Below are 23,945 nucleotides of genomic sequence, written 5' to 3'. Positions count from 1 at the left end.
AATTTTTTGTGTATAATTTAACAAAATATTAACGAAGAAACTGACGAAAAGATAAAAATGAATCACGTGTACTAACTTGATACACTTTAAACTACATGCTACTAAAGTGAGAAAGTGCGAAACCACAAAGTAGTATTTAAGGTTTATCCTATAAAAAATTAAAGACTATTTTGATTTAGCTATTTAATCTTGCAAAATTTTAATTTTACTATTTAATTTTTTAATTAATTTGATTTGAATCAGTCAGCTACACTTCGACTCTAAAAATTTGAATACATGATAAACCTTTATAGGTTTAGTTGGTATTGATCTATTTTGCTCTAATAATAACAAAACAAACTTAGGAAAACATCCATTGATCCTATAATAAATGCATTAAAAGACTTTTTTTTTTTCGCAAAATCCATTTTCAAAAGCACATTTCTTGGTCTCGAAAAGCACTTTGAATGAAAGCAGTAGTGCATGGAGCTCACCATATACAAGATAAATATATAGGAAGTAAAATATTCCAATTTGCACGGGATTGCATAGATAGTGCTCACACCATTTGGTAATATAATAATAATTTAGTTAAATGCGTGCCCCCACTGCAAAGATGCTTGTACCTTAAATATTATTTTATTTTATTTGCTCTCCCCACTGGCCTTAATTAGAATCCTATTCTTAGTACATAAAGTGAATAAATTAGTCCTTAATAAATATGATTAGTTTAGTGTTAAGTGGGATTATCCAAGAAAGGGACAAGTGGCTTTAATAAATTTGAAGGGCTTGAATGGCGCAACAATTCCACAGAAGTACTGTTTGAACAAAGCGACTGATATAGGTGTTTTGAATAGCTTCTCGACGAAGCAAATGCAGAATTTAAGTCTCCTTAATTCAAAAATAAATAAAAAACTGCATTGAAGTTTTGTGCTTAGATATTTAGTAAGATTACAATTCAGAAATTTATTTCAGTTTGGGAATTGAGCTATAAAAAGAATAAACAACAAAAGAGAAAGGATCCAAACCCGCCGTACTTCGAAAATGCCAAAAAAACAAAAGAAGACACCTGAACATTACAGAAAAAAAAAAGAAAAGAAACATCTCCGTACGTGAAATTAGTGAAAAAGGTTGTTTAATTTGCTTTTGTTTTTTTGCATTTTTAAAAGTTCGGATAGTAATATCAGGTGCATTGAGCTCCATATGGGTCTCGAGCTTTTTCTCTAAATTAAGGATTATGTTGATTCTCTTAACAAAATCATTTACGAATCACATAAGCGAAAGTGAAAAATATGGATCAAAATCAAGAAATTTGAAATATAGGGGCGAACAGTTGGCCCGACGAAGACAGAAACCAATATCTTATGTCCACAATTCAGAGATTCCAACATCATCAAAATTACAACCCACAGTGAATTTCAAATACAATCTCCAGAACATCGTGTTCACCAATCGAAAGTTTCAAAATCAAAATTACAATCCACAGTAAGATTCAAATACAATCGGCACAAATCGATCTTTTAACTGTTTTGTGTAGAACCAACGGGTCAAAAACATACACAAATGAACACCGAAGAACCTACAAAGGTAGAGCTTAGTGCCCCCACAAAAAAAAGAGATGCAAAGGTTACAGAAGCAGAAAGAGAGAAGCACAGGACAAACCATATTACTCCCTAGAGGCTTCTATACAGTACCACAATTACATAAAAAAAGAAAAGGAGGAAAAAGAAACTAATCAAACAGGTTGAACCATAGGCGGGAACAACACATTCCAAAGGTAGGTCAACTCTCTGCGAAATCTGAATAATCCCCCTCGCCGAACTCATAGATGCTGAAGTGCTTGACCCTGAACTTCCACTCGCCCTTCACTGCGTCGTACGACACAAACTCGGCCCCCTGCTCCTCTGCCTTCTTCATCAGCATCTCCTTATACTTCTCCACCCTCGGCCCCTCGGTGTACTGCTGCCCCGTCTTCTTGTTCACGCACTTGATGTTAAGCAGCGTCACCTCTGCGGGCTTGTTGAGCCCCTGCCCGACCGGCGGTTTCCTGTTCTCGTCCTTGTACACAATCACCTCGCGATTGTTGAACTGCACGATCAGCTCGAGGTCGAGGGCCCTGATGTCGGTCTCTCCGTAGAACTTGATGCTGCCGTAGCCGCGCCGTCCCACCACAAAGTCCTTGACGCGACGGCAGAAGCCGGGCTCAGCCCGTTCCTTGGCTGCCAGTTCCTGAACACGCGGCTCAGTGTAGTAGCCGTCGGCATGGCGGAGCTTCGGCATCAGAGCCTCGATGTCTGCGCCATGTTCGTAGGCGATCGCAGCCTGGAATCCCTTTGGCGGCGTGTGGTCGCCATCGTGGATTCCGTTTGCCTTTTGAGCAGGTCTCGATGGTGATGGAGTGGCCGCATTATTATCCGGCGTGTGGCGCCTCTCAGGGTGATAATCTGCAAGGATTTTGAAAAAAAAAAAAGGGTGTCATCATCATACAAACTCCCGATAATACAAATTAATTTTATGTCAGCCTTTCGATGGAACCAGGCGAAATTTGAAGAGATGTTGATGATTTGAGAGATCCAACTAGTATTTACAATTCGCAAGAATTAGTTTCTTCCAAGCCAGTTTTCTTTTACGAGTAACTACATCCACCAAAAAATTAAATTAGACCTACAAACACCATGAGGAAAGCCACCTTTTCCCCGGAAAAGCAACAGCTGATAGTTGCAAGAGTTTGCTCTTTCCAAAATGATAAGAATATTCATAAGCTACATATGTCGAAACTTAGGCTAAATTGATTTCTCTACTGCTAGTAAAAGACAAGAAATTTACAGTAATAAGATTAACTTATATTCTGACTATTGCAATCCATGCATGTAGTTCTGAAGCATCATTCCTTTTGTTATTTCCTCCTTTTTGTTTCGGTTTGTCTCCTTCAAGTGGCGTTGAGGTTGAAATTGTTTGAAGTATCAACATAGTAAATAAAGATCACGAAACAAGAAAGTGAAAGAAACACATTAAACATTGACATACCATCATGATCCTCTTCGAGGGGTTCACTAGCAGGTGGGGCAGATGGCTCCCCAGCTACTTTACCTGATTAAAGAACAAAAAATAACACGAGGAAAATAAAGCGAGTACTTGCAAGAGTAATAGGAAAACATGGAAAGGAGAGAAGTTAATTGCAACTTAAAACTTTAGCAGGAGAAATCATATACCATCTTCGAAAGAAAAGACAACTTGCCCCGATTAGAGTGGCAATTGAAACACAATACTAGTTAATTACCTTTTACCCTAAATTTAATGCAGGAAAATTTCAACAGTGAATGTGAGAGGATGATTGTGAAAATGCAGGATATCTCTTTATTCCAAGGTCGCAAAAGCATCCGGGGCAAATGCATAACAGACGGGAGCCACAATATAATTCAAGCAGACAGTCCCAAATTTTACGCAGAAATGTCTAAAAAAAAAATGTTGCAAAGCAATTCAAAGTAGAATGAAAAAAGTGTAGTCTTGTCCGCTCTAGTTGTTAAGGAAGGCACATAAAAGGCTGTTAGTTACTGGGAATATGTAACATACCCATACTTCTTTGGCTGCAATAACTAAAAAACACCATCCCACTTAACTAGGAACACAACGCAATGTGAAATTCTCAAGATAAGTCAAAATAATAAATCCAAAACAAAGTTTCTGTTTCTTATTAAGCTAAGCCAAACGGATAACATTCAGATTAATTAGTAAACTCACGAATCATAATACTACAAGTTAAAAGGAAAACAGAAAAAGAAGCAAAGAACATTAATACTACATTACAGCATAGAAAATCACTAACAGCTAACATATAGATCACTGCACATGATGTAAATAAGAGAAGAATAAAGTAAGTTGCAAAGATAAGAGCTGGGAGAGAAAAGAGTTAAGAAATGACTAGTAAAGAGCATAATTTAGTGATAGAATATTAGAAAATACAAAAACCACAATCCCCACAAATCTATATGATCATCAGCTATAATTCAACAGACTACAAGCTTCTTCAAATAGCATGACATATAATAATCAACATGTTCATAACTGCAGATATAAATGCATTTTTACCATTTTGCTTCTCTGGAGTGGCTTCATCCCTTGAAATAGTCTGCTTCTCTGCGCCATTACGCAGAGGCCACTGCTCAATTGGACGAATAATTAATGCCCTTGGATTCTCTCTAGGGATGAAAAAAGCATCAGCCTTTGGTGTTGATGGTGCTTCTTCTTCATCAGCATAAAAAGGAACCTGCAAAACACAAGGAAATGGGCAATCCAAGATATTTCCCGAAGAGACTATGTACAAGGACATTTAAGGAACAGACTGTGACACAATAATTCTAAGCTGTACTCTTCTCTCAAAATAATAATAATAATAATAATTCTAAGCTGTACTCCTCATTACAAAAATTCTCACCTTTGGGCCATCAGGTTTAAGATTGTATCTCCGCGGCGGCAGTCTTATCCTTCTCTGAGAAAGATGCCTCGGAACCAACATGGAGAAAGTTCTCACTGGAGGGGGTTTCTCAGAAACCTATTAAACAATTCTTTTATCAATGCACTCGTTTAACATATATAAAAACTGTACTCTTGATGAGTATATGTGAAAATTTCGATATACATATATAGAAATATATATATAGATAATATTCATGGGATATAGAAGTAAACATCACTGTATTGAAATGCATTAATGATAGGCTTACCGGCATGCTTGAAATACCATACTGAACTGAAGGGGTAGATCCAGCAAGGCCGATGGACATTTGAGGCATTGCTGGGAGCGTGCCAAAAGGATTTGTTATAGGTGCTGGTTGCATGACCATATTTGACTGACTAGCAGTGCTATTTGATAGGCACAAGAAAAAAGGCAGCGAATTAGAAAACAGAGGAAATAAAGAAATGTACCGATAAATTACAAGATAAATATTTCATAACCATGCTGAACATTACAACAAAAAAGATTTCTTAAAAGTAGAAATAGCAGAGAAACGAAACATACGATTGCCCAAAGGTACTCTGACTGAATAAGTTGGGACTGCCACCAAAGCCGCCTGAAAGTGCTGAACAGGCACAACACAAAAAATAGACAAAAAGGATGAGATAAGATATTTCCAAATTTAAGTGGGACTAGGAGGGACATTAAATACCTGGTGGTGTCTGACCGAAGTTTCCAAAAGAAAAGCCACTTGACGTCTGAGCTGGCAGAGGTGCTGGAAAGGGTGTTGAGAGAGAAGGCTGCAGAAACAAGCCTTAAATTGATTGTAAAGATATTAAACAAAAGGAAAGACATATGTAGGAAAAATCGCGACCCTAGTAGTTCACACAGGCCAACAGATTCCAAAGACTACTTACAGCTGTTTGACCGAACCCCGATGGAGTGCTTGATGGAAATAGCGAAGGTGTTGAACTGCTGAACAAACTCCCCCCAAATCCAGTCGAAGGTGTGCTGAATAAATTCGAACCGAAAGCCGGACTGCTCTGTTGAAACCCTGTAGATGTCTGCCCGAAAGGTGAAGGTGTTTGTCCAAAAGCAGGAGTCGAGGACTGAAACAACCCAGATGATTGAGTGTTTCCAAAGGTCAAGCCGCTACCAAAAGAAGAAGTGGAACCAGCCATCGATGATCCAAAAATTGATGGCGAAGAGCTCGAACCAAAAGCTGGTGTGGTCGTCCCACCAAAAGGTGACGAAGAAGAGCTTGGACCAAAAGCAGAACCAGTGGGAGCTCCAAACAGTGACGGAGTAGTAGAAGAGGTTGCCCCAAAGGGGCTCGATGTTGATGAAGAGCTGAATGGAGAACTGAATAGTGAAGTAGATGAGGAACCAAAGCCAGTTGAACCAAAAGCCGGGGTTTTAAGAGCAAAAGGGTTTGAAGATGTGGTCGAGGAAAAAGGGTTTGCAGCAGTTTGGCCAAATGTGCCTGTGGCGCCAAAAGGGCTTGACTGGGTTGGAGCCGGAAAGCTGATCCCACTTGCAGGTTGTCCCGAAGGGTTCGGTCCCCCTGCCAAGTTTGAACAGGAAAAGATCAGTAAAAGAAGAAGCATGGCATGGGATACTATCAATTAACTCAATATGAATTAAAAAAAAAAATTGCTTGGTAGGGGGTAAAGTAATATAAGCCATAAAAATAAACAAAACCTACTAAAGCAAATAGAAGTTTTTAGACAGTTCAAGAAGTGTAAGTGATTAGAGACAAAAATTTTAGGCCTTAATATCCTTGCACTTTTGGACTCTAAACCGAAATTATGTGAGACTGAATATGCCCTAAGATGGATTTCTCAATTCTTGTTATTGATGGTTACCTTGAAACTCATCTTTGTTTAAAAGAAAACCAAAGAAGATTAAAAAAAATACAGCTGCATTATAACTTTTTTATTGCCAAGACTCGATATATGTATACAGAACAAAACATCCACCACATGCTAGTGCATTTAGACACAGAACTTGAGACTAAAACAATTAAAAAAAAAAAAATTAAGCATGACACCTTAATTTTCTTTTCTTCCTATGCAGCCCCTCACTTTTTGCACCTTAGGAATTTACCTTTTTTTCTTGCAATAACCAATAAAAAGATAGACAAACATGTGAGCTCTTTATTCATTTGAAATCCAGTATTAAGTCACAAAAAAGTAATGGCTCTACTTTATTCTAATTTCCAATCAAAGAAACAGCAACCATATAATAAACGAAGGCATGATTCGAAAAACTCTGACATGCAATAAATATATAATTTCTAACCTTTGTCTCCACGTTGGTAGTCCTCCCATCTCAGCTCCTCATGACTCTTATCTTTATACACAGGCATAGCCGAAATCGACTCCAGCTTCCCAGCAGGCTGAGTACCTGTGCCTCCATCAACCTCAGGTGTCGGAGTATAAGGTGCTATTCTGCTTCCTCCTGCTTGTCCCCCGAAAGTTGGCTGCCCAAAACCAGGGCTACCAAATGTCGGCGTCGTTGATTGAGCACCTTCAGACATCAGCAAACAGAAAGTAAATAATGGTAGGATAAGACAGAAAAAGCACAGCAGGAAACTAAAATGTGAAAACAACTGAAATAAGAAAGCAGTGGCATATGACTATCATATTCAGCAGGAGAGCTAAGACAGAAAAAAGCACAGCAGGAAACTGAAATGCAAAAACAAATGAAATAAGAAAGCAATGGATACTAAAATGCAAAAACAAATGTAACAAGAAAGCAATGGCATATGACTATCATATTCCGCAAGAATAATGTAGGGAATGGCTTGCCTACGGAACAGCTTCTTGACACCAATAAGCAGTCACCAGGTGTTTCACAAAAGATAAAAGACTTTTCAAGTGGCAAGAAAGCTGAAATCAGCTTCAAAGACTCAAAAAGCAGAGGTTCAAATTTGGAGCTTCTGCTTAGGCTACAGCAGGAAGCTCTCCATGGGTTCTACAAAAAAGCTGTTAGTGCTTCTTTCAGTTTATCGAATGTTGTCATACAAAATTTTATGCCAGGTGAGAAAAGAAACAACTCACTAAATGGGGAGCTCTGAGCACCGAAAGGTGATGGTGTCGATCCAAAGGGACTGCTGCCAAAAGTGGATGTTGATTGGCCAAAGGAGGGAGTGGATCCAAAACTGAAAGAAGGAGTGCTCGACGCTCCAAAAGCAGGAACACTTGAAGCACCAAATGCTGGAGTACTAGATGCACCAAATGCAGGAGCAGTTGTAGACCCAAAAACAGAAGCACTTGAAGCACCAAAAGCTGGTGTTGAACCAAATGCTGGTGCACTTGAGACCCCGAATCCTGTTCCTGTACTGCCGAATAACGAAGTTGACGTGGATCCAAATGCTGGGGTGGTTGTCGTACCAAATGGAGCAGTTGTGGCACCGAATCCTGGGGCAGTTGTCGCACCAAAGGCTGGGGTTGAAGCACCGAAGGCTGGGGTAGCAGGGGTACTTGAAGCACCAAATGCAGGTTGGCTTGCGCCAAAAGGGCTGGTAGAACCGAAGACATTGCTTCCAAATGCTGGCTGAGTTTGTTGAAATGTGCTACTGAACGGACTTGATTGGCTAGGTGATGATCCAAAGGCTCCAAAAGCTGGCTTTTGCCCAAACAAAGAAGATCCTGCAACATAATCCAGGTGATGCGGTCAAACATAAAGGAGAAAAAGATGACAATCCAAAGTTATATTCTAATTTATTTCCAATAGACTCTGCACTAAAACATGTAGCAAGGGAACACAATAGTCGAAGATATGTATTTAATTTAACAGATATCCATCTCTCAGATCAAGTGGTAGCAAGGGGATACAATAATTCTTTAAGAGGTACGATTATCAGGTAAAAAGCAACCGAATCCATCATTGATTAAATGAAACAAACAAATCACATAGAATACGTATGTACGTTGTACAAGTATGTAATCCTATCAACTATCAAGCAAAAAGCTTAGGGGAGACCAAAACAACTTAATCCCTCCAACCCTCCCGCACTTCACAAAGAAAAGCCCAAACTCCTAAAAGGAAAATGAGATGGAGATCTCTAGTAATTTAATAGTTTCATCCAAGCTGCCTGAGAACTTATCAAACTTTTGAGAGGTTTGAACGGAAAGAAAAAAAAACCAAAATCAAGGATATATAAAGCTGTTTAGAAATCAGAAGCATATTATGTCTGAACTTTTGCAACAAAACTTACCTATTTAAATTTGGCAGGAAATGTGAGGCCCCAAATCTTTTAATGTTAACTCACTAAAGCTGATACATCCTCAACTTGTTTGGTCCAAAACCAACAAAACTCTTAACACAATAGATGTCAGGTTAATCACCTGTGCGATTTAATAGTTCCTTAATTACTTCCAGCCAATTTTTTTATGGAAGACTTATATGACCTCCACTGACTCAACTCAAATCTGTTAAACTTTTAGATCCAATGTCTGAATGTCTCAACCAAAAAAAAGAAAACAATATTTTCAAGCTTGATTTCCTATTAAAGTCAAGCACCTCTACCGAACCAATTTTACAAAACAACAATTGGCATCAAGGCCTGATGCAAACAGGGAATACTTGAAATAAGTGTATGATAAAGCAAAGGGTTTCTAAAGAGTATAACATCAATTACTAAACCTCCTTTTTAGTTGAGCTGCTACTTTGTCAAATGACTTTGGCCTCTACTTTATTATCCTGCAAATTCTCCAATATACTGATGTTAAACCTATTATCAGATAACTAGTTCAATATTAATTTATATTATATGTCAAAGTCTTGCTCCATCCACTCCTTTTGTTTTCTCAATTTCTGGCATAGCTAATATTAATAGTAGCTAACCTGATTATAAGAGCTTCAAGTTGTTATCTCAGAATCTTGATTAACTTTAGTGTTTCTAAGTACCAAAGTAAAAATTCGCAATCGGTACTTTACAATAATGAAAAAGCACAATGGAAAAAGCAACAACTATCACAGCAACTCATCATAGGGAAACCCTTTAGTGAACCCTAACATATAGAAGTTACTGGTGATGTACCCTGAACAAATATACCCTATATCTAACATCATCACCGACGAATTTCTAATGAACATGTAACTTGAATGCTTGTCAAAATAAAAAAGTGAAACAATATGTTTTCACACAGATAACAAGTAATGATAATAAAGGATGCATCAAGATGAATTGCATTAAAGGGTGACTGCATTTTGAACATGAAAAAAGCAGGTAGAAAGTTACATGAAAAGATGAAGCCAATATCCTCATTAAACAACAAGAGAAACATGTTCCAAAGTGTACAAATATTGACACTGGGTTGCAGCCAAGAAAGCATCAGGAAAGTGTTTATCATGACACCACACTTTTATCACCTAAAAGTGCGATGCCAACACTGATAAATCACACTACTCAACTGGAGCCTAGCTTTGATACAGTATTGATATAAAGCAAAAAATTTAATTAAAAGAAAAAAATTTCCTAAACTAACTTATAGCATTAACTTACTATGCCACCATTTTCTGAATAGAAACTGCCAAGTAAGTATTACTTTTAACAGACAAAAACTTACCTCCAAAAGAAGAGGAAGAACCGCCGAATGAAGGAGCTGACGAAGTGCCAAAAGCAGGAACAGAACTTCCAAAAGCCGACGCTGATGAAGCACCGAAAGTGGGGGTCGAAGGCTGCCCAAAGACACCAGTCGATGTGCCGCCAAATAACGAGCTCCCTGTTTGCGAGCTGAAAGGAGTTGTTGGACTACCAAAAGGCTTTGGAGCAAACGGGTTCGTGCCCACACTGCTTGTCTGTCCAAATACTGATTGCGACCCGAACGGGCTACTTGAAGACTGCCCAAAGGCTGCATTAAGCAAATATAACTTGTTAGAATATAGCTTGACATATGAATATAATCTCATAGAACCTAAGCACCAATAAACTTCAATCTGTATTACATACAAATCACAAAAGAAAGCACATACCACAAGCTGAAAAAACACTATCCTGAGAAATCTCCTAAAAAAGGAGATCGAAAGAAGCAACATTTTCAGTAGTTCTAAGTATTAACTCACTCAAATTCTCCTCATCTACTACAAAAGCGCGAAACCAAATGAAACGAGAAGCTTCATTTCTATGCAAAGTAGGGTGTCAGGAAACCATAGCAAGAGTTCCACTGATCAAACACGCAAAAAAACCACAACGCCAAATCCAACCAAAAAAAAGAAGAGCCTAAACCCTAGCGAACAAGGAAAACTCAAACACAAATCAAACACCAAAAGATCGACGAGAGTAAGATAATACTCATCCATCAACAAAAAACGAGTGAAACCCACAAAAACCCTAGCAAAAAAGGCAATTTAAGCGGAATCCGCCCGAGATTCCCACTATCCACAAACCACAAAACACCCAAAACCAAAAAAAAAAAAAAACCAAAACATAAGAATCTAGCTAATAAATGCAAAAACAAAGAGAAATGGGGGAAGAGAGAGAGCAAATCATACGATTGGTGGAGCCGAACATGGCTACTCCGATTCCCTTCGATCACGACTTGTCCCACCGAGGGTTAGGGTTTGTGGCCTCTGCAATGAATCGATTCCATTTATATATAACAAGAAAACACAAGTTTAGCTTAAAAACAACGCGAGAAACAGATCAAACTAAACAGCTTAAAATCGACGCGAAAAATGAGTAAAAAATTTTATAAAAAATTAAGAAACAAACCGCGTAGGAGATCGATTACCCCGCCCTCGCCTCCTCCTCCGCTTGATCCGATCAAGAGAGTGAAAGGGATCGATTAGGGCAAAATCCACGCGGGATTATAGGGCACACGCTCTGTGAGCGAGGGACAAGGAGGATTATTTCCCTATTTTATTTTTTTTTATTTTCGAAATTATATTTATTGTATTCTATTTAGGTAAAATTGTCCGGAGACCCCTCGACTATATAGTCCAAACAAATGGACCCATCAACTTTGTGGCTTTTGAAGGTTAAAAAAATAAATAAATCTGGCCTGAATTATGAATCTTTTCCTACACAATTATTAAAAATTTTAATTTTACAAATCAATCTTTCAATTTTCAATTTTATTTAGTTTGATTCAATTTTAATGATGCATAAATTTTAAAATTTAAACTAATTATTTTAGTAAATTCATAATTATAAAAATTATATAAAATATTCTTACTAAATATATAAAAATAATTAATTACATTTTTTTATTTTGGATATTTAAGAAAAATGGGGCGTGTTGAGTTTTGGAGCCAACTTATTATCCAGTGACGTGGCGTGTGGGACACACTTAAAATTGCCCTTACATACCCTTTTTTTTTTATTTTTTTCCTTGACATCATTTTAAGTATATATAACAATAATTCAATTACGATATAATTTATGTAAGCTAAAAATTAAGCCATATTTTTACATATTTCTATCTTGATTTAGGGACACAAATGGATCTGAACTCTCATGGCGCCTAATGGGGTAGTAAGTTTTGGCCAAAAATATTTTACAAAATAATTCGTCTGGACTCCTCTAATTTGTCAAAGAATGGAGTAAAAGGGCAGAGACGACATCTCTTATCCGTCTTTGATCTGCCACGATCCATCCAAAATTTACCGAAAGTTCGCTTTTGCTCTAACTTGTCAAGAAAATAAGGCGGGAATTTAGAGGTTGAGACCCCAATTTGTCAAAAAAAAAAAAAGAATTTGAAGGCTAGAGACAAAGACTCGTTTTTTTTTTATCCTTCTCAATCTGCTAAAAGTTTAACCTGCCAAGAAAACGGGGACGAGAGGTTGGGGGTCCCTTGTGCCCCCAAACCCGCTCCGTTTGCATCCCAGCCTCTAACATGCATCAGATAAAGCTCAATACCAAAACGGGGCGAGAGGTTGGGGATCCCTTGTGCCCCCAAACCCGCTCCGTTTGTATCCCAGCCTCTAACATGCATCAGATGAAGTTCAATACCAAATAATACCAAACCAGCGCAAGTCTTAATAAAACTGCACGCTAGAACAATGCGGGCTGGTTACTGTTTGGGCCTCCACTTGAGCCCATTATCAATGGGCCAATAATGGGCCCACCTATCACATGCATAAATGGGCCTCTTAATGGGCTTTAGTTAAAAATATAGGGAGGTCCCCTCAACTATAGACAATTATGAACTACACCCTTCCGATTTTAATTAATTTATTTTTAACAATCAAGACCCCTCTACTCTAATTTTTTTTCATTTGAGTTTTTACACATAGTTAAGTTAAAAAATTTTGTTAAATATAGTGATTATATTAGTTATAAATTAATAACCAATCTAATTTTATATGCTAACAAGTGATTAAAATTATTAAATTTGATAAAATCATCAGATGAATTCAATAAAATCTCTAAATTTTTTAGTAAAATCATTTAATTTTTTTTAAAAATAAAAGTTGGCAGATGCCACTAAAAAGAAAAAAAAAAAAGATAGCTTAGGGCCGTATTTCAGAAGCGCCTATAGTTGAGGCGGTCTCGTGCATTTTTTTCGATAGGACCCATTTCTCTTTGATGTTTTTCCCTTTCTATTTGTGTTCGGAGTAAGCGTTTGCCAAAAATTATTTACTGCACAAATATTTTACGAAAAATTGCAGAGAATCCCCTCAATTATACAGTACTATGAAAAAAGCACTGCATTAACTAGAGAAATTGTACCCTAGTAGGAGATTTGTACCTAAGTCATTTTTTACAAAAAATATATAAAAATTATAACAAAACTGTGGCTGCTGGGATTCGAGCCCAGGTCTCCACGGCCACAACGTGGAATTCTAACCACTAAACTACAGCCACTTTTGTGGGAAAAATTAAATATTTTTTTCAATATAATTTTAGTTTAAATTAATAAGATCAAATTCACCTAGATTTGATACATTTTTTCACCAAAACCCAAAATCAGCATTGTAAATGTTATCTTAGGTAAAAATATCTTGCTTTTCAGAAGTAGCACTGCTACAGCCTACAGGTCTCCTAGAAATATTGTTTTTACAGACAATTGGTGTTCTGACATATATGATGTGAAAGGTTTTTTGATTGACTCATACACGCAGTACGATAGTACATCAACCGCTTACAAAGACAGTAGCATTTTACTGACACATGTTGTACTCAACAAGTTTCTTTCCCAATGCTGATTGAGAATTGCACCTCATATAGTGTAACTCGTTGAGCGCAACTTTACAGACCAAAATGTTTAAGTTCAGTTATTATTACCAGAGTTTTTGATTCTCATATTTTCATACACAATATACCTTTTTCATCTAATGTGGAACTATTGGGGACGTCGTACTGATAGTCTCTGAAGTACAAGAATTTGTGTTGCAGAGAACAAATTTATCCTTATCTAGCCACTTCATAAGATCATCCTATGGTTATACTTATGCTCTTATCCTAAAGAGTATCTAGGCATATACCCAAGTGCAAAAGAATTATACTAATTATGCCCTTTTATTTTATTTTATTTTTTTCTGTTTCTTGCTGAACCACCAAATTAAATTTCAGAGAATATGTGCTCCAACTGTTCTTAATGTAGTAGGATTCCCATGTCATGTTTTTTTCAGAATTTATTCTATGCATTTTGTGAGTATATGCCAACCATATTCATGGAGAGAGAGATAGTTAACATGGAAAAGTTCTTTATATATGCCTATAGTAGGAAACAGTTTAATTTGCTCACATTTTTTTTTCACTCCACTTGTACATTTTGCTTGTTGATTCCCCTCTTCATTTTCACTCACCAGCTTTTTAGCTCTTATAAATAGCAAACTCCATGTATCAACTTAAACACCATCCATCACAAGTTTGCTAGAGTTTTAAGTATTTAACTCATCCTCTTTCTCATTTAAGGTAGATAATTATGTTTGCAGATCCTTTAATTTGTCCTCTTTCAAGTAATTTCTGATCATTTTGTGACGAATAAAATCATATACTTCACGTCGAAATTCATTGTCTCTTAAATCTTGGACATAGTTAATTACAAAAGCACTAATGTCTGTTTTAGTAAACTTTGGTAATATCAGAATATGCCCCTTGCTAGAAAAAATATACTCGTTATTCTTTAGGTTTACACCGTAGGAACCTCGACGAATCGGTGATTTTACAAAGCAAATCATACAGAGTAATGCAATTGTGAGGATTAGGTTTCAAGAGGGACAAGGTCACAAGAGTAATGCTTTTGATCAACATGTCCAATTTAAAGTATTATATGCGCGCATGTAAGCAAAATTTTGAAATAAGTTTCATATTTACAAAGTTTTTTCTTGTATTTCCTCTTATGTAATCAATAATTAATGATCTTAAACAACAAAGTTTCGGCTATATTTGGTGCATTTAAGTAGTCCTTGTAAGTAGCTTATGCAAAGTTTCTTTTCTTGTGTCTTCAAAGTTCATATCTAATTCTCATATATTTATATACAGAAAAGCACAAGTTTCAGTAATTGAAAATGGAGGCTGCTGCGAGTGGAGCAAAGTACGAGTGCCTACTCTTCGGTATGCATCGCTTCTTCTCATATGTGGTTAATTTTGAAGTTTAAATACCGTTACTCTTGATGTTCTATTTGAGTTCATCGTTGATGTGTGATCTGAGTTTATCGATCAATATATCTTTGTTATGTTTTCAGATATGGACGACACTTTGTACCCTTTGAGTTCGGGAATCAACTTAGCTTGCCGCAAAAACATTCAGGGTGAGAATAAGTGCATCAACACGGATGCGTTTCGTAGCTTTTCGTACGTGTTCAATGCTCTAACAGTGGTGTGCAATTGTAGATTACATGTTGCACCATCTCAGAATCGACGAAAGTCAAGTCCCTGAGTTGTGCTTGGAATTGTACAAAGAGTTTGGCACGACGATGGCCGGTCTTAAGGTAACTCATTCTCTAATGATTGAGTGATTAGACGCGCTGCGTTTGCTTTATTGATCTGAGTTTCGACAGTTGCTTGTTGCTGAGTGTAACTTGTCCTCGTATTAACGCAGGCGTTAGGCTTCGAGTTCGACAATGATGAATTTCATGCTTATGTTCACGGAAGGCTGCCGTATGAGACATTGAAACCTGATCCAGTGCTGAGAAGTCTGCTACTCTCAATGCCGCAGAGAAAAATAGTACGCGATTTTCCTTCTTCTGATCTTCTCGAACATAGTTTCGTTATTTTTTGTAAATCGTGCTTAGGGGAATGATTTCTTAGTGGAAGAGCCAAATTGAGCTCCATGTTTTGTCGCAGATATTCACGAATGCTGATCAAGCGCATGCGACGCAAGTTCTTAGCAGGCTCGGATTAGAGGACTGTTTCGAGGGCGTAATATGCTTCGAAACACTCAATCCGACAGCTCTGCCGAGCTCAGAAGACGACAGAATCGACTCTTTCACGCATTTGACTGATAACAATCAGGGATTTCTGATCAATAGCGAAACGGACGACTGTTCGAAACCTGCAAAATTGCCAATCCTCTGCAAACCTTCCATTGAAGCTATCGAAGCCGCCATTCGTATCGCAAACATCGACCCCAGGAAAACAGTAAGACTACTTTGTAAACTATTCGTACAGATAAATGTAGTCCGTAAACAACACACTAAATCAAACTAAATCCAAACATTCACACGCAGATCTTCTTCGATGATAGTCCACGAAACATAGCTGCAGGAAAGGCGGCAGGCTTCAATACAGTCATTGTAAGCTTTTTTTTTTTTTTAAAAAAAACTTTTCTGTACTAAAGACGAAGGACGAAAAGGAGAGCAAAAGAATGCATGAATACTGAATAGATGGAAATACATAATGAGTGCAGGTCGGGCGATCGGCTCTTGTCGCGGGGGCGGATCACGCGTTGGAAAGCATTCACAACATAAAGGAAGCACTTCCTGAGATATGGGAAGGCCGCGAAGATCAGTGCGACAGTGCTGTTGCTTCGACAGCCGCAGTCGAAACATTCGTCCTCGCATGAAAAATGTTTCAGAATAGTAGTATGTAGAACACCTAACAATCATATATTGTAGTAACTGTGACTTATCCACAATCTAATGAAGGAATGTAAAACTATTTCCTTAATTTTAAGTTGAGGAAAGAATAAATGATACCAAGATATCAATCTATGCTTAGCTACTTTTCAGTTGTCTGAAATGAACTACTCTGCAAATTTTGATCAGTGAAGGATCAAAGATGTTGAAACTGAATCACATTTTGGTAATTAGTAATGGTTCCAATGTGTTGAAATTTAGATCAAATTAAAGAAAAAAAATTAAAAATTTGAAGTGAGGGCCCAACCGGGTTCGAACCGGTGACCTCTTGATCTGCAGTCAAATGCTCTACCACTGAGCTATAGACCCAGTTGTGGTTACAGGAATTTGAATTTCTCTTTTGTTGCCAAATTGCAGATATTTATGTATTTATTCAAATAAAGTTGGCATAGTTTTCAGTAGATTATGTGTTGTTAGGGTTTTGTTTGATATTATTATGACTTTTCATTTATCCAAACATAAAATTCTTTAAAATGGTGTGGGAGTTAACGGTAGAGCGTCTTCGGCCAGCAATTCTACTGAATTTGTTTGGAATATTTAGGGCTTTTGAAGAAAATGCTTTTTTCACAATCTGGTTAAATTACATTGCGAGATTGGAATAGCCTACTAGGAAAAGTCTCTTTTCATTATCTTATTAAGAGCCCATTTTGGCATCGAGAGTTATCCAGCGCTATTAAACAGAACAGAGTTGAGACAAAAATATACAAAGAATTGCAAAAAAATGTATTGTAGCTGACTTATTGCGATATGTGCAACGTGATATTACTTAATGAAAACAAATGGGTTGTAACCCACAAAGGCCCACTATCGGTCCAAATGCAATTCGAAGTGATGGGCGGTGTACAAATTTCGATAATCCGGTTAGTTGTGTCAATTTGAGAGCCATTTTAGAAATGTTTAAGACTTAGAGTTAAATAGTGCTTTAAAAGAATAATAATTTGCGTGATAATTCTATCATGTGGTGCGACTTTCGGTTATTTTCAGTATTACTATATTATTTTCAGATCATGTTTATCGGTTAGTGTTTGAGATCATCAACCTTATTAGTCATTATATATTGAGTTCAAACGCATACGGTTTGATGCTTTAAATAATTCAACAAAATTTAAAAGTTCGTGAGAGCTTTCCTTCTAAATTTTAAATGTCGCGGAAAGTGCAATCGAGAATAAAGCATATAAATTTATTTTCTTAGCGGATCGGGGCAGAATCAACCCGGAACGGGACGGATCCATTTGGATCCCTAGTGACGCACAAGCGCGCCCGCGCCCGCGCCCTCCTCCCCTCTCGTCGTCCGCTACATCGCCATGCGCGTCCCTTCCCGGCGCTCCGCCGCGACCTTCTCCTTCCTCCTCAGGGCGTGCGGCTCCCGCGGGGCGCACGCGCCCATCGTCCGCTCCGGGTTCGCGTCCGATGTCGTCGTGTGCACAGACCTGCTCCGCTGCTACGCCGCGAGCGGCTCCATCGCCGACGCCGAGAAGGTGTTCGACGAAATGCCCCGCAGAGACCTCGTCTCCTGGAACGCCATGATCTCCTGCTACGCGCGCGCGGGCCTCCACGACGCCGCGCTGGGGCTCTACCCGCGCATGAGGCGCTCCCGCGCCGGCCTCGACGAGTACACCGCCGTGGCCCTGCTCTCCGCGTGCGCCCACGTGGGCGCTTTGGATTTCGGCACCTGGGTTCACGAATTCGCCGATAAGAAGGGCTTCGTAGAGCGCAACGTGTTCGTGGGCAACGCGCTTGTGGACATGTATGCCAAATGCGGCAGCTTGGAGAAGGCCCGCCATGTGTTCGATCGAATGCCGAGCAGAGATATCTTCACGTGGAACTCGATGATTGCTGGGTTGGGAATTCACGGTCGTGGAGAAGAGGCCATCGCATTCTTTGAAAGGATGCTCGTGGCGGGTGTGAAGCCCAACGCAATCTCCTTCCTTGGCTTGCTAATGGGATGTAGCCACCAAGGCCTCGTCGACGAGGGCCTCAAATATTTTGAACTAATGAGCTCTGAATTTTGTGTAAAACCCGACGTAAAGCACTATGGTTGCATTGTGGACATATATGGCCGGGCGGGCAAACTCGAGAGGGCCCTCGAGTTTGCTAACAACTCGCCTTCCAATAGTAATGATCCCGTTTTGTGGCGAACTTTGCTTAGCGCGAGCAAGATACATAAGAACATCGAGATGGGTGAGATTGCTTTCGAGAATCTTGTAGGAATGTCGGCTCATAATGCGGGAGATTGTGCTCTTCTTGCCGATATCTATTCAAATGCAGGGGATTCAAATGGTGTTTCCCGTATGCGGAAAATGGTCAAGGATCATGGAATTAAGACCGCGCCAGGGTGGAGCTGGATCGAAGTCGGTGGCGATGTGAGAAAATTTGTGGTTGGCGATACTTCGCATCCGGATGCTAAAGTAATTTATAAGAAATTGAAGGAGATGATTGGTCGAGCCGCTTCAGTTGGTCTGTTGGAAGAAGACAGTTGTAAGTTCTCTAAGGAAGAAAATGGTAGGGAATGTCATAGTGAAATGCTAGCTATTGCCTATGGGTTGATGAGGACTCCGGAAGGGACTAGTCTTCGAATTGTAAAAAATTTGAGGGTGTGCAAGGAGTGCCATTTGATGACAAAGATGGTGTCAAAAGCTTATAGTCGAGAGATCATCGTGAGGGATCGCGTGCGTTTCCATCATTTCAAAGATGGGTCTTGCTCTTGCAAGGACTTCTGGTGAGATTTCTTGCAATTGGTGGGATAAAAGGAAAGGAGCAATGCAGTGCGCAGGATCCTGATGCACCAGAGGTTCATGGAGTGCTCAACTGTTGCCGTTGTATTGCAGTATTTGGGACGATATTGTCGTTGAGGAATTCGAAGTAAAATGCCCAAGGCATTGGAGATCAGGTATATAGGGCACTCAAGTTTATGTAGCAAGTATATTGTTGAATTCTCCATAATTATACTGTTATGATTGCTAATATGTTCTATTTCCGGTATTCTGCAATCAGCCAAATATGCGATCCTGGGTACTCGAAGGTGGCCATTTCAAGCGTATGCAAGCTCAAGACCGTTGTCTCGAGACTCGTAAGAATACAAACCCTTCCGGTGGAGTGTAAGCTAACTAATAGAGTTGAAAGGGAGTCCCATGAAAGGTGCGGTGCATCTTTCCAGTTTGCTTAGGGCCTTCCATGCCTGGCTGGAACTTCTTGCAGAAGTGTTATTTGTTGAAGCTGTTCAAGAAGCACTGAATGGGTGTTTCTTTTAAAGCCCTCCTAAAAACTTCTCAGCGCATAAGAAGAAGAGCTCCAAAATGTAGCTTCTCAGAAAAAAGTGTTGTACACGAAGGGATTCAAATTTTTTTGTTTGTCAAATGTTTGGCCGTTCCTTCTGGGAGTAAGGTGCGTGTTATAGAAGACGGGCCACATAGGCACTTGCATACATTCTAAGATATTGTACACAAAAATGACATACGAAGAGTGATTCAATTGATGCCCATGATATTTGTGGGTTTATTTATGTATGTACCAAAGATTGGTGGGTTAGAAAAAAGATTAGATCATGTATCTTTCAAGAGAGTTATGGATAAATTGAAGTAGAAGGACCACGTATATAAAGACTGCTTCATCAGTAAAGGAGATTTTCAAGTGTTCCCAAGGCGGTAAGGATGTTTCTTTTTTAAAGTGTGAAACTGTACTATCTCTCCCACGTGGTTTCTCTGTATCTTCTTTGTCTTCATGCCTATTTTCTGCTATTGCTTATACTTTTCTGTAGGAGGAGATACCTTTGGACCAAAACAGTTTTCTCAACATCAGTAGTTGATGATTGATTGTGTAACGTTGTCTTCTAGCAATTAAGACACCAATAAAGCACAATATACGTGCGTCTAAATCAAGAACTGCTGTTCGGTTACATACGCTCTCTTTATGTGAGTTTCTCTTTTGTAGTTACGGATACAAATGGCCCAGCTTACACTCTCTGTCTGGTGCCAAAGGAAGATATGATTTTATTGACCAGCAATTTAGGAAATGCTTATATTGTATTTGGTTTTGAAATCTACAGTTTGGAACGAGGTGTGAGTGAATTGTTCTGTATTGATTTTTTTTTTTCTATTGTACCCCTAGTCTTGTTTAAATTCCATGAAACTAGATACGGTTCTTTGGATAGGTGAATTTTCTTTGGTCTTATCAAAACCAACAAATTGGTGTGTATTACTAATTTTCCAAAAAAGAGGGTTGAGGTGAGCAAACTTGAATTGAATCCTATCGAGGGATTTGAAGGTTGCCGAACAGGTTTTAATGAGAAATCATGTCTATTTCCCAGAAAATTAGAATAAAGCAGATCAATACAGGGTCGGTTTGTCATCCCTGGCCAAACATGAGTAAGTGAACTAGACAGGGTTAGCCAATGCTGCATGTTTGTTTAGGTGCAAAATTGAGAGAACAGATTTTAATTTTAGAAGAAGTTGCAAATGCTTGATCAGGTTTAGTTTATTATGCGTAAGATGTTCCAACCTGTCCATGCCCTAGGCCTGAAAAAACTTTGTAACCTTTTCCCTTGCTAATTCTTGCTACTTGGAGGTGATATAAATTCTCTATAACCATTTCTATTTGTACTTCAGCATGTTGTTATAGTCTTCACCATTTTATTCATATTTAGTTGGTTACCCTGCTTCAGGGAATTGTGCAATCTCTTGGTGATTGGTATTGTCATCATGCCGAGTTCAAGGTGATAGACTGCCCATAATCTGTTATCAACACCTGCGGCAATCCTGTAGTCAATCAAGGTCATAACTTTTTTTCATTTAGCTTCTAACTTCCTGCTCCAACTCTAATTGCTTTGTTTCAATCTGATGGTATAACCAATGTACCAAATTCAGCACAAGCAGAGAAAAGTGATGAAATTATTGTACTCAAGCTAAAAAAGATCCAACAGTGTGTGAAGTTGACATTAATAGTGCTATCGACCATTATAGCCTTAAAAAAGTTGACCTATAAAGAGTAGGTTTAGATGTCTTTATCACTCATTATGGTGGCATAACCATAAAGCAATGACGTTCTCAAAAAAAAAAAAAAAAAAAAAAAAACATAAAACAATGATCAAGAGGAAAAATATTTTAACCTTAAGCAAAAGAGAAAAGCCACATAATACACTGGAATTTTAATATCCGTGGTATGCTGGCTTCCCATGTCTCTTTGTTCTAATTGTAGATAAGTAAACTTAGATAAATAGGTTTAGTGTTTTGTTTTGTTGTTGATTGAGATTGTAGAAAATTTTTATATAAATCTATTGAGCTAGTGATATCTTAGATGCTCTACAGCTACCAAGTGATCAATAAGCTATAGTAGTCACTGAAAATGGAGAATTATGGAGTTACAGACTAGCTGAAATAAAAGCTGAACTGACTCATATCATGAACAGTAACATTAGCAGGAGGAAATGGAATGCGACTTGCGAATTACTATGTGTAATTTTGTCCATTCCACTTTGATGAAGCTTGAAGAATGGTTAAGCTAATCAGATGTTGACCTTTCCCTGCAACATGGTGTGACATGGCTGTACATTTTCTATTGGGCTTTTTTTGCATTTAGCCCCCTGACAAATTTTTATTTTAAAAATAGCCTTATCAAAATTTAATTTGCAAAAATGGTCCTGGGCTTGCCACGCAGACGCCACGTCAGCGCCACACGGGCAGGGCCAGGGCCAGTGTAGTAAGTTGAACACGGTGAACCATTCACCGTGTTCAAACACGGTGAATGGTTCACCGTGTTTCATATTTGTATTCCTTTTTTTTTTTTCCCTTTTTCAAAAATCCAAATCCGAACCCGAAAATCAAATTAAAACCCAAACCCGACGGATTTTAAAAATTCATACCCATATCCATATTCGACTAAAAACTCGAAAAACCTGAACCCAGCGGGTTTTAAAAATCTATACCGTTGGATAAAGATCTAAGAAATAAAAATTATTAAATATTTTATATATTGTATAAATAAATAAAAATAAATTATGTATATATGTAATTTATTCGGGTTTGGATTCGAATAATATTTCGGATATCCATACCCATTGACATTCCTATTCCCTATTCCTCTTTTCAATATTTATATTGCAAAAAATACGTATTAGCTCTAAACGCGGTGAACCATTCACCGTGTCTAAACACGGTGAATGGTTCACCGTGTTTAACTTAACTACCGCCCCCAGCTCTGCCCGCGTGGCGCTGACGTAGCGCTTGCGTGGCAGGGACTGAACCATTTTGCAAATATAAATTTGCTGGGGTTATTTTTAAAAATAATTTTTTTCAGGGGTCCAATTGCAAAAAAAAGCCCTTTTCTATTGGAATTTCTTCCTTGCACTTGCATGATAATGGTAGTGTAGATTAAAGTAGAAAACATGTCATAATCATGAACATTCTAATGCTCCAGTGTATCTGGATTTTGAAGGCTATTAAGGGAGTTTCTAGGTTCTGATTTACCTCCATTTCATTTGTATGAGAAGCCTAGGTTACTGATTTTCATGAATTTTCTTGTTGTTGATTGCAATGATATCAGCTGCGGTGTGATAATCTTGTTTAGCAGGAAATGACAAAACTGGTTGCAAGTTTCAATTACAGGAAATGGCAAAACTGGTTGAAAGTTTCAATTTGAAAATTTGTGGTAACATTTCCTAGTTGTTTTTTTAGCATCATGAATTGTTCTTTCAAGGATCTACTTAATTTCCATGTGATTTCGTAAAAGTGGAGCGAGATATTGCGATATGCATTGAAGTTCACTGTCGGGTACGACCTTGTTGTACTATAGTTGTCTACTTGTCATATACATCATGTATATTAGATACCTAAGTGCCGTGTCTGTTCCAAATAAGGTATGCTTGTTCATGTGGTGTCGTCTTCTGCTTACAGATAATAATTGGAAATAAGAAATACAGTGATTATTATAGCTAATTAATTTGCAGTTTGATTTATATGTATGGCCATTTTTGTTCTACGACGTCCCAAACAGAATAATGCATATATACAAAGAAGCCTTTTGCTGTTATGAATTATCCATCTATGCTAAAAATACCAGATTGCATCGTTAACTTGGCAAGCTGCATAATAAAAAGCCACTACATGTTTCCGTTCTTTCTATCAAATTCAAGAGAGTTGCTAATATGAAATTAGCATATAATTAAAGATCTCTCTATGTGTTCTCTGGTGTGTTCATTGTGTTTGCCTCTTTTAATCTCTCCTGCTCTTCTGTTCTGTAAGCAGAGTGTTTAATAAAACTGTCCACCGCATAATTGTATATTCCTCATGGCATGCCCCCACCATGTAGTTCTTCATTGGTTCTCCTTATCTTGTCCGTCGCCATACATTGTTCTACAGTTTCAGTGTAACCTCTCCTTTTTAGATATTCAAAGTCAATGGCTCTACTTGTAATTTGATATGTACCTATTTTGTCGGTTGATTAATGCACTAATGCATGTGATAAAGTTTGGCTCTAAAGCATA

The 23,945-nt window shown here is 38.2% G+C and overlaps 3 protein-coding genes and 2 non-coding genes across 6 annotated transcripts; 2 read left to right on the top strand and 3 right to left on the bottom strand.

Moving 5' to 3' along the window:
- LOC109719260 (nuclear pore complex protein NUP98A) lies at positions 1,370-11,316 on the bottom strand. 2 transcript variants are annotated; one of them, XM_020245834.1, is made up of 13 exons: positions 11,157-11,316; positions 10,937-11,014; positions 10,012-10,296; positions 7,498-8,088; positions 6,737-6,964; positions 5,353-5,999; positions 5,148-5,235; positions 5,000-5,060; positions 4,704-4,842; positions 4,415-4,531; positions 4,069-4,246; positions 3,007-3,069; positions 1,370-2,423 (listed from the first exon to the last, which is right to left on the bottom strand). In XM_020245834.1, exons 2-13 carry the CDS (start codon positions 10,953-10,955, stop codon positions 1,762-1,764), a joined length of 3,078 nt encoding a protein of 1,025 aa, XP_020101423.1. In that variant the 5' UTR covers positions 10,956-11,014; positions 11,157-11,316; the 3' UTR covers positions 1,370-1,761. The 2 variants fall into 2 exon arrangements, with proteins under 2 accessions (XP_020101423.1, XP_020101424.1); XM_020245835.1 differs by lacking the exons at positions 10,937-11,014; positions 11,157-11,316 and adding an exon at positions 7,246-7,411 and having other exon boundaries at positions 10,012-10,144.
- On the bottom strand, positions 13,179-13,250 carry TRNAH-GUG. Its single transcript has one exon. It is a non-coding gene; the product is annotated as a tRNA-His (tRNA).
- LOC109719843 (uncharacterized protein C24B11.05-like) lies at positions 14,212-16,575 on the top strand. Its single transcript, XM_020246677.1, has 8 exons — positions 14,212-14,303; positions 14,874-14,945; positions 15,077-15,142; positions 15,225-15,322; positions 15,433-15,558; positions 15,678-15,971; positions 16,061-16,126; positions 16,240-16,575. Exons 2-8 carry the CDS (start codon positions 14,900-14,902, stop codon positions 16,393-16,395), a joined length of 852 nt encoding a protein of 283 aa, XP_020102266.1. The 5' UTR covers positions 14,212-14,303; positions 14,874-14,899; the 3' UTR covers positions 16,396-16,575.
- TRNAC-GCA lies at positions 16,706-16,777 on the bottom strand. Its single transcript has one exon. It is a non-coding gene; the product is annotated as a tRNA-Cys (tRNA).
- LOC109719841 (pentatricopeptide repeat-containing protein At3g56550) lies at positions 17,403-23,397 on the top strand. Its single transcript, XM_020246676.1, has 5 exons — positions 17,403-19,358; positions 19,463-20,112; positions 20,399-20,526; positions 21,129-21,237; positions 23,033-23,397. The coding sequence occupies exon 1, from the start codon at positions 17,773-17,775 to the stop codon at positions 19,189-19,191; it is 1,419 nt and encodes a 472-aa protein (XP_020102265.1). The 5' UTR covers positions 17,403-17,772; the 3' UTR covers positions 19,192-19,358; positions 19,463-20,112; positions 20,399-20,526; positions 21,129-21,237; positions 23,033-23,397.

Source organism: Ananas comosus, linkage group 13 (genome assembly GCF_001540865.1).
Source record: "Ananas comosus cultivar F153 linkage group 13, ASM154086v1, whole genome shotgun sequence".
Taxonomy (NCBI): domain Eukaryota; kingdom Viridiplantae; phylum Streptophyta; class Magnoliopsida; order Poales; family Bromeliaceae; genus Ananas; species Ananas comosus.
Note: the sequence above shows the minus strand (reverse complement) of the source record. Positions and strands in the feature narration are given on the sequence as shown.